This window comes from Bombus vosnesenskii, unplaced genomic scaffold (assembly GCF_011952255.1).
Source record: "Bombus vosnesenskii isolate JDL3184/JDL3185 unplaced genomic scaffold, Bvos_JDL3184-5_v1.1 scf7180000013264, whole genome shotgun sequence".
Classification (NCBI taxonomy): Eukaryota; Metazoa; Arthropoda; class Insecta; order Hymenoptera; family Apidae; genus Bombus; species Bombus vosnesenskii.
This window is the reverse complement of record NW_022882924.1, coordinates 200,688-213,391: the sequence shown is the minus strand read 5'-3', so window position 1 is coordinate 213,391 and position 12,704 is coordinate 200,688. Positions and strand designations below refer to the sequence as shown.

The 12,704-nt window shown below is 43.7% G+C and overlaps 1 protein-coding gene across 2 annotated transcripts in view; it reads left to right on the top strand.

Moving 5' to 3' along the window:
• The window catches only part of LOC117241024 (sodium/hydrogen exchanger 9B2), a 90,261-nt gene that overhangs the window by 60,483 nt on the left and 17,074 nt on the right, over window positions 1–12,704 (top strand). For both annotated transcript variants that reach the window (XM_033507024.1, XM_033507018.1), the window contains exon 4: window positions 1,655–1,855. In XM_033507024.1, the coding sequence (XP_033362915.1) occupies window positions 1,655–1,855 (201 nt within the window). The remainder of the gene's footprint in view (window positions 1–1,654; window positions 1,856–12,704) is intronic.

The following is a 12,704-nucleotide window of genomic DNA, read 5'->3' as shown; positions in this document are numbered from 1 at the left end:
TACGTTAAAACGAAGCGCTCTAAAATTAAATAATTTAATGAAAATTACGGCGGACCGGTTGCGACACGCGAAGCCGCCGATCGTTTAAGCCACGTTTCGTGCTATTTTTATTCGCGGATTCGGAAATTCGCAATCATCAACGTCTTGAAATACGATTTGGCCATTCGAAAATGACCCCATTTGACTGGCCATCCACGTTTACCAAACAGCTGAACAAATCTTCCAAGTGCCAACTGAAATGAAAAAACAGATCTCCGCTGGGTCAATGGTCCACGATAGGGCTGCGAAAAAGCCTGGAGCCGAGATACCATTCGATCGGCAATGCGCGAACGCGATGAACGTTTATATACACACCGTCGAACAAGAGAAAAAGCAACGCGACGAAAGATTCTTCGAATCCAACCTCCTACCAAACCTTCGAAACGATCGCGCAAAAGAAGAACGTACAACGAAACAAATGTTCGTAGAAATCGCTGACGAATCGAAATCCATTTGTCGACGGAGCAACTCAACGTGATTTAAGAAGTCGCCAGAACGATCGTCAAACTTAAATCCCATACGAGATATGGCTTTTCGAAGGAATCGCGAGAGCGTGATCTCGTTAGATTCTTCTTCCTCCTCTTAATTCTCTTTCGTTTCATTTTCCCCGATTCCTCCAACTCCGTTTCCCTTCTATCTATCAAACGGCGGATTATTTTCATTGACCTCGAACGTTCCGGCTTAAAGTTCCTTAATGGTTTTCCAAGTTACCGCGATGGAATGTGATTGCGGCCGATAACGAGGTTTCCGCGAGTCGCGGATGTTGTAGCCGTCGTTGGAAAATAAGGAAAGTTATGGGGGTAGGAGATGAAAAATACGGAAACCGTCGATTTCTGTCGGGATGCTGTTCATCGTGCCATCGAACTCGGTAAGAAAATTGCTCCTCCGGGATAGCTAATAATCCTTCTCTTCGTTATTTCGCTATCTCCTGGCGTGGATATAATTTAAATTTTACTTCTGTAATTTTAATATTTACGATTCGATATCTTTTACCCTGATATCGATAACACGACGCGCGACGCTCGTCGCTGATTGGTGCGACCGCGTCTACTCGAACGGGCGTAAGAGATCCGAAGAGCAAACGATAGGCGGCTGTTACTCTTGAACGATACATCGAGGAACATGAACGTCCAGGAATAATTCTAAAGGAACATTCGCTTGAAACGACGCATCCAGGAACTCCGCGTACAGTCTTTTATATTTATTAGACGACAGTCGCTTAAATTCTCTCTCTCTCTCCCTCTGACTCTCGCTCGTATATTCGTTCCAGCATATCACAGAGCAAAGGTACCGATTATCGCGGTAACAAGATTTAGTCGCACTCTGTTTCGCTATTTTTCTTGATTTCTTACGAAACAACGATTCGCTGTTTTGCACTCGAGAGTTATTGTTATTTTCAAAGCTGCGCTCATTATATATATCATATATATATATTTCTTTTTCTTTTACAACGTAAATCGTTAATTTGTATTAATCGTTGTTTCTGCGTCTCACCGAATCGCTAAAATCGTTTACACATTTAAATTTAATCGTTGCTTGATTCATTTCTCGATCAACAGTCCATAATCACTGCATCGAGGTACTTATTCGATCTGCGTTATTGGTTTCCCTTCAGGGCATTCCAACTTTGATCATCGCTGTGTCTGGAATCGATGACGCAGCATCAGTGGCGATCCACGGGATAATAAAGAGCATCATGTTCTCCCACGATGCGCTCTGGTATCAGATCCTCCAGGGTCCTATTGCCATTCTCGGAGGTCTTGGATTTGGAGTCCTATGGGGTTGGCTGGCTAAATATGTTCCGGAGAAGGGAGATGTAAGTACGCTAAATTTTACTCGCTTTCGTTACGTCGATCGTAATACTACTCGGTCGATGGTCTTTAACGTTTACCGTATCTTTCAGATCGCTATTCGCGCTGTATATCGACTCTTCTCTAAATATACGTTCGCGACAAATATACCGTAACTTCGACGCAGGTACTGGTACATTGCCGGTTTTATACGACACGTACAACGTATGCATAAAAGTTTGATGATCGCGCGTAAGAGGGGCTCCGCGCCTTCGATTTTCATGAAATTTAAACACGTCGTAAACCCATCGTTCCGAACCATTTCTTTTTCTACTCGTACAACCGCCGCACGTTCGGCCACACTCTAGTTTTCTAGAGTTTCGCAGGAAATTCGAGCACGGTCGCACGACAGCGCGCGACCGCTTGTCTCTGCCGTATCTGCAAACGTATCACGGTGAACGATCTGTTATAACGGGTAATACACGGATACAAACGCGACACAACCAGGTGGTAAATTAAAAGGATCGGCACACAAGGCCATGGTACCGAAGGCCTGACAAACAGACATCGTCCCCGCTGTATACGCAGATATATAAACGATATATAAACGATATATAGACGATATATCGAATGAAAGATCTGATCGTACGGTCCCGACACCGATCGACACTGGCCCCTATCGAAACGCCTGATTTCGATTTCGCTGGATCGCTAGATCGCGACGCAGACTGTACAACGCGATTTCGTTAGCGCGTCCTCGCATCGCTTTTCCATTCGTTCGACAAATTCTACGAATCGTGGATTATTCGCGTGGATGATTCACGATGCCGTAACGCTTGACCCGATCCCCGTGCAATAAAAGACGATGCTTTGGCACGCGACCCTCGATTCCGCTGTTTAACGGCGACGCCGTGCTCGAAACGAGCCTCGCGAACCATCTCGATAGGATACGGCTGGCGATAGACCGTTGCGAACTGGTTGCACGGGAACGGGATCAACGAGCCGAGCCCCGCTTTTCTCTCCAAACGAAAGCCGGTCTAGAGACACGGCCGGCTTGAGGAAAATTCGGCCGATTCTTTATTTCTCGACTCTTTGATCTCGCGTGGTTTTCACAGTACCGAAAGCGGACGACGATGCGACGAATCTATACGAAGCTTACTCGTAACACGTACCATCTGTCCATCTTTTAGATTAGAAACTTATCGATGGTTGAGATCATCGCGTAACGACAGTTTTCGCTGTGCTGTTAACGCGTTAAGGTTGAAAAACGATATTCCTACATCGGCGTGATATTTCGCGCCACGTCGTCTTTCCAATATCATCGTTTCGCGATAATAATTGCTCGGTACGGTTTCGATATTAGATTTGCTTCTTTTTTACTTACCGTCGGAATATCTTCGATATACGCGATTAATACCCTTTTAACAGGGGGGAAAAATGCGCTGTAACGATCTTGGAAAGGAACGTGCAATATCGTGGTAGGCGAAATATTAACGGTCGATGATCGACATTTTAAGAAACGATAACTTTTATTTCGAGCAAGTATCTTTAAGCCAACTTGCTCGCCGTATACGCTTTATTTTTCACGATGTTGGCAAAAGTAGAAACACTTTGTAAGACTATCTATCTCCACCCCAAAGTTCTTTGATTTAACAGCTAGTCCAGAGCGTCAGAAATATTAAAGTTGGCTCAAAATTTTCGATAGACGCGTGAATTTCTTCCCAACTTTAATTCCACGTAAGCGAACGTCAGCCCGAGCGCGACTATCGCGCAGTAATTTCTCAAGCCCGTTTCATTTCACTAACGATAAGCTACGAAAGATACAATTTTCATTCGTATTCTTCGATATCGAAAACAATGATTTATCGGGAAAAATAAAATCGCCTCTCTCTTCTACGCCTTCTCTCTTCTAATAATAATTTAATAATAATTTATTATTTATTGTACGGTTCGATTTAGACGAGCGTGCGAAACGACGTTACGACAAAGCAAACTGTGGAACGTTGATTGCTTCTACTCGCGATCGGGCGATTCTTAAGCGTTCGACGATTCAAACGATTCAAACGATTCAAACGATTCCGGCTGGCCGACGATGGAAGAAACGATAGGACCGATCGGTACGAAGACGACTCGCGCAACTCGACGTGCTTGTTCGACGATTCCAAGGATTCTTCGGGCCTCGCTACGTTCCACCGAGTTTCGACGCTTAAAGCGTGACTGTTGGTGCGAAGAATATGCGTGCCGATCGATTTCCATCGAACGCAACGACGTTCGATCGGCACGCTCGTTAGGTGTGCTATCGTATCGTCGATTCGATGCGACGATTCGCGTGAAATTCTCGTTCGCGCGGTACGACATCGGGAGATCGTCGACCTTGCCACGAAGCATTCTCGCGTTTACGCTCGTTAATGCCAGTTCTGGCTCGGTGGTGCCGTTTTTCATCGGATACGTGGCACGTTCGCGGTTGTTGACGATTCCCTGCAGACCAGCCGCGCTTATATCGCTTATATCGCGAGATACCGGGCTGAGCCAGCGAGAAGGAGCCAACAGAATTTATTATTCGCCTCGCGTTCCGACGTAATATACGCTGGTTGTTCACGCGGACGCACGATCCGACGCGATGCGCACGTTATCCATCTTGGCCCGCCACGGCACGGCTAAATTATCAATTCCGTGGCGGAAGTAGGCACCGTGCGCTTATTACCTTTCCCCTACCGATAATTATTACCGTTTGCCGTTTGGCTAGTAATATCTTCCGCTCTGTTGGTCGTTGCTGTTCAGCGAGATTGTTAGATCTTTGAGGTGAAAGATCGAAGCAGATCATTCGGAAATAACGGGTATCGTCTACGAGCATCAGATATCAGCCATGTAATTTTGAGGAATTTCATTTAACTTTGATTCCGAAACCTAGACGATTCTGTACCGTTTCTTCCACTGATTTCGACCGCTTTAGTCGTTCGTTCCATCGTTTTCTATCATAAACATGCCTTTGATGATCTTTTATTTGCTCGCGAAGCAAATCTTTAGCTTGGATTAGTTTAACCCTCTCAGTAAACAGCCAACAACCGAAAATCGGCTGCGCGATTTTCATCGCGTATAAATGTCAGGAAACGTGATGCGGTATCGCTGCTGCGTCTACCAACAGCGATATCGCGTACAAGGTATTCGAAAATTATCGAACCAAGCGACCCGTTTCTCCTAGGAGTTGAACAAACGGAAACGGCAACAAACTTTTCCGCAGCCACAAGCCAAAACGAGAAAGAAAGGAAAGAACGAACCGGTGGAAAGAGAAGTAGACAAGGAACAGATCGATTTCCTACGAGTCGTTGAAATTTGCTTCCGGCTTCGGCAAAGTGGCTCGTTCGCCGCGAATTTCAGAGAACCGAGGTGGTTAGGTTGATTTAAAAACGCGAGAGGAGAAACGTAAAAGCGGGCCGTTGGGTCGATCGACGAACAGGCGGCGTTTCACCGATGTTGCCCGTTCTTGCCCCTTCTTCTTGCCCCTTCTTCTTGCCCCTTCTTCTTGCCCCTTCTTCTTGCCCCTTTCGCAACCTTGGCAACGTTTCGCCAAGAAATACTCGTCCCGCGCCATCTCTATACGGCAAAAGAAGCAAAAGAAGCTGCGGAAAGATTTTTCTCCTTTCTTCTTCCTATTTCCAACTTTCGCCAATAAGAACCGAGTCCTTTCGACGTATGATAACCGGAGAGCCGAATCGTCTCGAGAGCTTGATTCGTATTGAAGTTTTTGCGCGGATGGGAGGCTCGTTAACGGTGGAAAGAGCGCGGTTCTCAGCCTCTTTTTTATTACGTTTGGATACTTTGTCGAGGGAGGTGGACAGAGCTGGATTCTCGACCAGTTGCTTCCGACTTACGACTCGGTTTCTCGCGAACAACGCCGTCCTTTTCGATCGTACGACGTAGAAATTTGGTCAAATTTGACGATACCGAGAACAACTTGGCCTCGTGAACGCGGCTGGCTTTGGAATTCAGGATGTTTCGCTTGGAAATTCGCCTACTACGTTCGAATTATCATAGTATTGGATCCCGATTGAGTTTCAGTATCTTTACTAAAGGAAAGAAGAAGGAACAATTTCACGGAATCTTCCATCTTCCTTTCGTCGCTTCTGTATTTGAGAAACGTAACGCTGTTTGTCCTGTGTTCGCAAGTAAAACAAATAAAATTTACACATATAGATACAGGTATAAGTATAGAGCCGAGAGCTATAAGACGAGATACTTTCGATAGTATTTCGGTGCTTAGGTGGAAGAATGTTTCGAGCAAAGGTTGAACGAGAACAAGAAGAATTCGTAACGGTGTAAAAGGATGTTTGACACAACATTGAGATGAAAGAATCACGCGTACCTAACCTAAATTCTTAAATATTGTTTCGTCGTCGTTCGTAACGAAAAAGAAGAAAGAACGTTGAATAAAAATTGGAGCGGAAAATCTACTCGATCGTACAAACCAATTCGAATATTAACGTTTAAAAAGAAATTAGTTTTAATGTACTAAAACGGAAAGGTAAAGGTTAATTCTTTAAAGTAATCAAGGTAAAGCAACGAATGGCCAAAAGGTGCCCAGTAACTCGCTCCGAGAACCCTTACCGTAGCCAAATAGCAGCGAATGGCAATTAACGTATCGTAAAGCCAAGTGGATACGAGACACGGACAAGCGTACCCGAAGATTTATAGGTCAGTTTCTCAGGATTAGGAACCTGTGTAACCTCCTGTACCATCCTCCGTATAACCTACCTGGCATACCACGTACAACCATTTTGCGATCGTACATCAAATCTGCTTATTCGTCTCAGCCTCCGCGACACGATACGGCTTAAATCTGAAAAATCGGCTTATCGCTTTATCTCTTACGTATTTATTATTATAATTAAGTCTATAATTAAACTATCGAGTACGCAAGACCAAGTAATTTGTCACTCGGATCGTCTTTATCCAAGGACCGCTAATTTTCTTTCTTTCTGTCGTTTCGTTTCTGTCAGCTAACACGGCTAACGGATCACGTTTTCTTCTTCTCTTGCCTCTGCAACGGTACGAGTTCGCAGACTATAATTCGGAGCATGGAATATTGGTTAAAATTCACAGACTGTTGGATCCTTTGAAACGGATAACGGATAATAATTGGGTGATAATTGCTCGTTTCTATTTTTACAAGTCGAAACAATTTCGCATATTTGTACTTGTGATAACGTTTTAAACGCATATTCGCGCTCTACTCCGTTTATTTTTTATCGACTAGAGACAAAGATAGAGAAACATCTTCCTTTCGGCTATTAGAAAAAGAAACGGCATACAGCGTAAACGCAATTGACAGAAAGAAACGTCTTACAGTATCCGGAAATTATACAATTTTTACAACCACGCATGACTATTTTATAATTACAGTAGCGATTCGTAGCGAACGAATTTGTCGATAATAATTAATTACGCTCGTTAATCGCGAATAGACACGCTTTAATTCCAGACTGCTGTCAGACGTATTTGAAATTGCCACTAATTAAACACTGCCAATTACTATGTGGTAAATTCGTGACATTTGACTTGGTGACGTTGTTGGAAACAGCTGACAGAGTCAGCTTGAAAATAATTAGAGCCCGTTGTAACGAAAATTCACGACGAACGTTCGATGAACGTCGATACTCTACGATATTTAATCCAACCAAACGGAAAGAAAAAGCGTTTCGATAAATAATCGTTCAGACACGACGCTAACCACCAAGTTGCTGGAATCGATGAAATGAAAAAAGCGGTTATACGTATACGTACGTACGTGGAAAAAAGTTGATGGGAATGACCACCTTGACAACGTATTTCAAGGCCATCGAGGAGATAGTCGAACGTTAGACATATTAGATATTACAAATAAATCGACTTTCTCTCCAACTACTTGGTATTCCAAATTACGATCAAACAATTCGTTGGACGGTGATGTTGAAAAATAGGAAACTGCCGATCCCCTTGTCCGGTAGGATAAAAGTTCCGTTCCGCAAAAACCGTTTTAACGAAATCAAAGTGCAACGAGATAAAATTGGCTCGATCGTGCAGAACGTAAATTTATAATGACAAAATAGTGGACGCGTGTATCGTAATTCTCACGAGGTTCGAAGCACGCGATACGAGAATTCGCGACAAACGATAAATACAGACGAAGATTCGAATAGATCGAGTGCTGCTATAAATTTCATCTCGGCAAGGCAGGGCAAATAGTCCGGTAAGAAATGCGATTTCCAACGGTGTTTTGAGGCAAAGCCAAGAGAAAGCAGTGGAAAATGCGAGAAACGGACCAATAGGTCGATCGGCAGAATCGCACACGATCGTCTCTGGTGTCTCTGTTCGAGTACGTTTCTGCACAGGGAATAGTGGACATCGTTATCGTTATCGACATCGATAGAATCGCCTATGGACACGATTCGAGCTACCGATATATCGGATACGAGTGCGGCACTCGTACAGACTTGCCCCCTTCCAGCCATTTAGCTTAAATTAACAAATAAAAATTTTCTTCTAACGTCATAATTCTAACGTCGTAAGATACATGTCAAACAGCTACCAAGCTTTCCAAGAACAAACAGCTAGTGCATAAAATTCGCTAAAATTAAATCCTAGAATAGCGTACGAATGCATTCGCCATAAAATTACGACAAACTGAAGTTCTTTTAATCCCGCAAACCCGAACAATCGTAAGAAAACTCTAGTCGACTGGGTATGCTCGTTGCAGCGTGAAATGGATCGTACGTCCAAGGGGTTGGAAAAGGACGAGCTCGCCGTCTCGCCGCGTGGCAAGAATCTCAAGCGACGAGTGTACATCTTTCGGTGGCGCGTACCAAGGTGTCGAGGGGCAGGATCTCGCGAAAACGACATTGACGCGGATCGCCGGTCTATCGCGCAACAGCGAAACAGCGTAACAGTGGACAAGTACGAGGAAACGTTGCACGATCTCGAAGGAATCGAACGCGCGACGCTCGTAAGAACTCGAGCAACGATTCTCCGAGCATACAATTCTCCGATACTCGAAAACGACTCTGTTTGCTACCGCGTTGAATTTTATTCATCGTCGTAGCGGTAAATAACGATTCGATAGGTTGTTTACAGGTTTGGCTTTCGTCTATATACATGCGCGTGTACAGATAATACGTATGTAGCGCAGATAGAAAGAAGAAAGGAAGGAAGGAAGGAAGGAAGGAAGGAAAGAAAGAAAGAAAGAAAGAAAGAAAGAAAGAAAGCGTGCCTGGATCCGGTAAAGACGCAAGTTAAAAAGCGAAAGGTGTATTAGCGAGATCAGTGATTTCTCCGACAACAAGTCGACGGTATAGTCGTTTCGTTTAATCTAGTCCCGATGAACAATGGCTCGATGTTTCGTTGGGAATGCGTTGATTTGCGTAACGGTAGCGCGTCAACTTCCGCGTCGTTGGATATCGTTGGATATCATTGGATATCATTGGATATCGTTGGATATCGTTGGATATCGTTGGATATCGTTGGATATCGGGTTAGGTTGGGGCAGATTTTGTTGCTCTTGTAATCGAAACTTCTCCGACGACGAAGGCTAGAACTGCTTATATAACTTCCGGTTTCAGGGGTTAGACGTAGCTGACGTTTATCGATAGCGGGGAAATAACGAATCGGTACTTTGGCCTGCCATCTCCTACACGTATGTAGGAAAAAGTTGTCGAGATTGCTAATTTCTGCGGCGTACTTAGACATCGTCGAAATCGGGAACGCGTCAGGATCGAAGGAAGCAAGCGAAAGGCGCGTCGCTTAAGATGCTTGCCCGACGAGAAACGCGTAGCTTTAACGAAAATCGACACGGTGACGAGGATATTTATCAGGCAAAATATCGTGACTGTATTTTAAAGTAACATCCGCCGTTGAATTTGGCGTCGATAACGCGATTGGTGTCAAAGTTTATGAAAACCCGCGTCACCGCCATCTGTCACCGACGAGATTTGATACGAGGCTACGGGATTGGAATCTGTCGTAGCGAATTCCAGCTCCGACGACACCTTGAGAAGAAATTAAAAGACCGATACGACGGCGAGACGAATGAAATTATTTCGATTAACCCTCGCGGATAGAAACTGGTTGTTCGTTGCTTTCAGCGGGCAAGTAGGGCAAATTTTTTCGTTTGACAAATTCAAAATTCATTATATTACGACCTTGAAATATGTTTTTTCCCATACACGTAACCGCCCCGTTCGGCCTTCGTTTCCCAGATATTCGCAAAAGCTCCAATTAAATTTATGTTACGGCTACACTTGGTTCTGGCATATAGACGACCGCATTTTTATATAGTCCACTTATACTTATATATAGTCCAAACTTACACCGATACCGATCGCCTTTCATATATAAATGAAAAATAGATAAATCAACGAATCGTAGGTTGGTTGGGTTAGACGTTGGATCGATATCCGGCCGCCTCACGGATGTTATACGGCTATTATTAACGCACCACTTAAAGAGCTGCCGTTTATTGCTATTGTTACCAACTAACGTTAATTGCCACGCACCGATGTACCAATGTATCGACATGATCGATACGATCGATATATGATCGAATAAAAACAGAAATTGTTCGTCGAAACGTTGCTCATCGAAATTTCAGTTCCCTTGGCAAAAGATCGTGCCTCGCGAGGACACCGATCGATCGCTTGCTCTTCGCGAAGAAAACAATGTTTCCACGATGTCCGATTCGCGATGCTCTCGCTTAGCTTTCATCCGGCCTTAACCACGAGCGAAGCTGAATCCGCTGGTAGAAAGCACGTAGAAAAGTACGTGGAAAACAAGCTCGTAGAAAAAGCACGCTGTTTCTGGCTATTTCTTTCGTGATCGTATCGCGCAATCATGTCGATCGTATCTCGTGTTTGCACGTGAGTCACGTTGCTTTACGTCTATTTAACCGGCTGGATCCCTCTTCCAACAGGACCGATTGTCTCCAGCAGGCTGAACGAACGCGTCCCAACTACCGTTAGATCTGTAAGCCTGCTTTCGATCGTTACCCCGACCGGCTTTCTCCCCTATCTTCGCAGATTTCTCGCACGCTTTTTTCCTTCTTAGAACACGACTCGTTCAACGACGGGAAAAACGAATGCGAATATCACTGTTCGCAGACCTACCAGTCCAACTATCTCTATCGAGCATAAAATAATACAAAATAGCTCCTATTATCCGCAAATACCTATTTTTTCCAACTGTTTTTATCGTTATATAATAATCGGGAAACCGAGTTACGTTTGATCGCGTGTTCGAAGAAACTTTGTCAGTCGCACGAACTGATCGAAAAATTTACCACGAGTTTAAGAAGATATCTACCCTCTGGAACTTTTAATCGCCATCCCAACTAAAATTACGAACCGACTAAAAGTAAACGATCGAAGACCCAATTTTAAGTAGGACTTGGCAAAAGTTCGTTTCTCGATGTTGACGAAGGATCCGCTAGCTGTCGCTAGACAAAGGTGGCTGGATAAATCCTTTCTTTTGCTCGAATAATTGGAAAACAGGTTCGTTTATCTATGTTTCGTTCTCTTCTCTCCTCTTCTCTTCTCTTCTCTGTTCCTTCCATTGATTTTCATTGTATAAGGTTCTTACAATCGTGAGATAGTTTTAATTTCTTTCCTTGCCATATCTTTATAATAGACAAGCTATCTACCAAACCTATATATTTTCCAAGCTTTACAATTATCCTTTCCTATCGACGTAACGACCATTTTAAATAGTGTGTAACGTTTCAATGATATAAATATATATATCTACGATAAAGTAACGATACGATTAACAAATATGGAAAGAAAAAAAGCAATAACTAAGAAAAATCTTCTTGTTGTGTCGATCGAAAACTGCTCACACATATACACGTGACACGGCGAGTTCTCGTATTACACGATCGATTTTTACAAACAGTCGTCCTTCGAATATTAAACGTCACTTCGTTAAGGATGCGTACCACCGTTACGTACGATATAATTAATCGGTCCAGATTTACGTGTTCCTGTCCCGCTAGCTAGACGAATCAATCTGTTTGTACGACGAGGACAACTTACCTATCGTACAGTTGCGTACATATTATGCCATCTGGAATGTCCATGAACGCACAGTGTCGCCATTAGAGCGGAAGCAATTTCTGCTCCATTTTTCAAATCTCAATTTGAATCGCATCGTTGCTACTCGCAAGAATGGGATGCGGTTTACGTAGGCGGACAGTTACGCGATTCATACTTAATACGCGCGCAGAATATAGTTTAGATCCCTAAGAGGCTACTCGCCGCAAAGTCCTCGGTCGCGCCTAAACCTAAGCAAACTTTGATACTTGATTAAATTTGTACGTATTCCACGGTCGAACGACTCCGAGCTTTGGTCAAACGTTCACCGGGATAAGTAATTATATTTGCCCCGGCAACCAATGCGCCGTGATTTACGTTTCAGTGGTGAATAAAACGTCTCCCCTTTTCGTTTATTATCCAACTAACGAAACAATTTTATCGTCTGCTCGTATCCAACGTTTATTTCTACTTCTGGCCATTTTCAGATTATACCAGTTAACGGCTAATTACGAATAGTAACCAATCGGCTAGAGATAGAGAAGAGCGTTGGTTTAGTGGGTTCTAAAGTTCACGAGACAATTACATCCTACATTCCACGAATTAGGATCCATCGGCAAAATTAATCGCTGCTACGTCCAAATTTGACGTGCCGTTTAGTCTTAAATATCTATTTGATCTAAATATCGAATCTCAATTGTTTTCTAGAGTCGGTGTTACATTGACTCTGTGTGCCCCAAGTAGCATTTCATATCGAAACGCGCCAAGGCGGCGCAAAAATCTTCCAACACCGACTTGGAGAACAACAGTATCTCGTTAATGT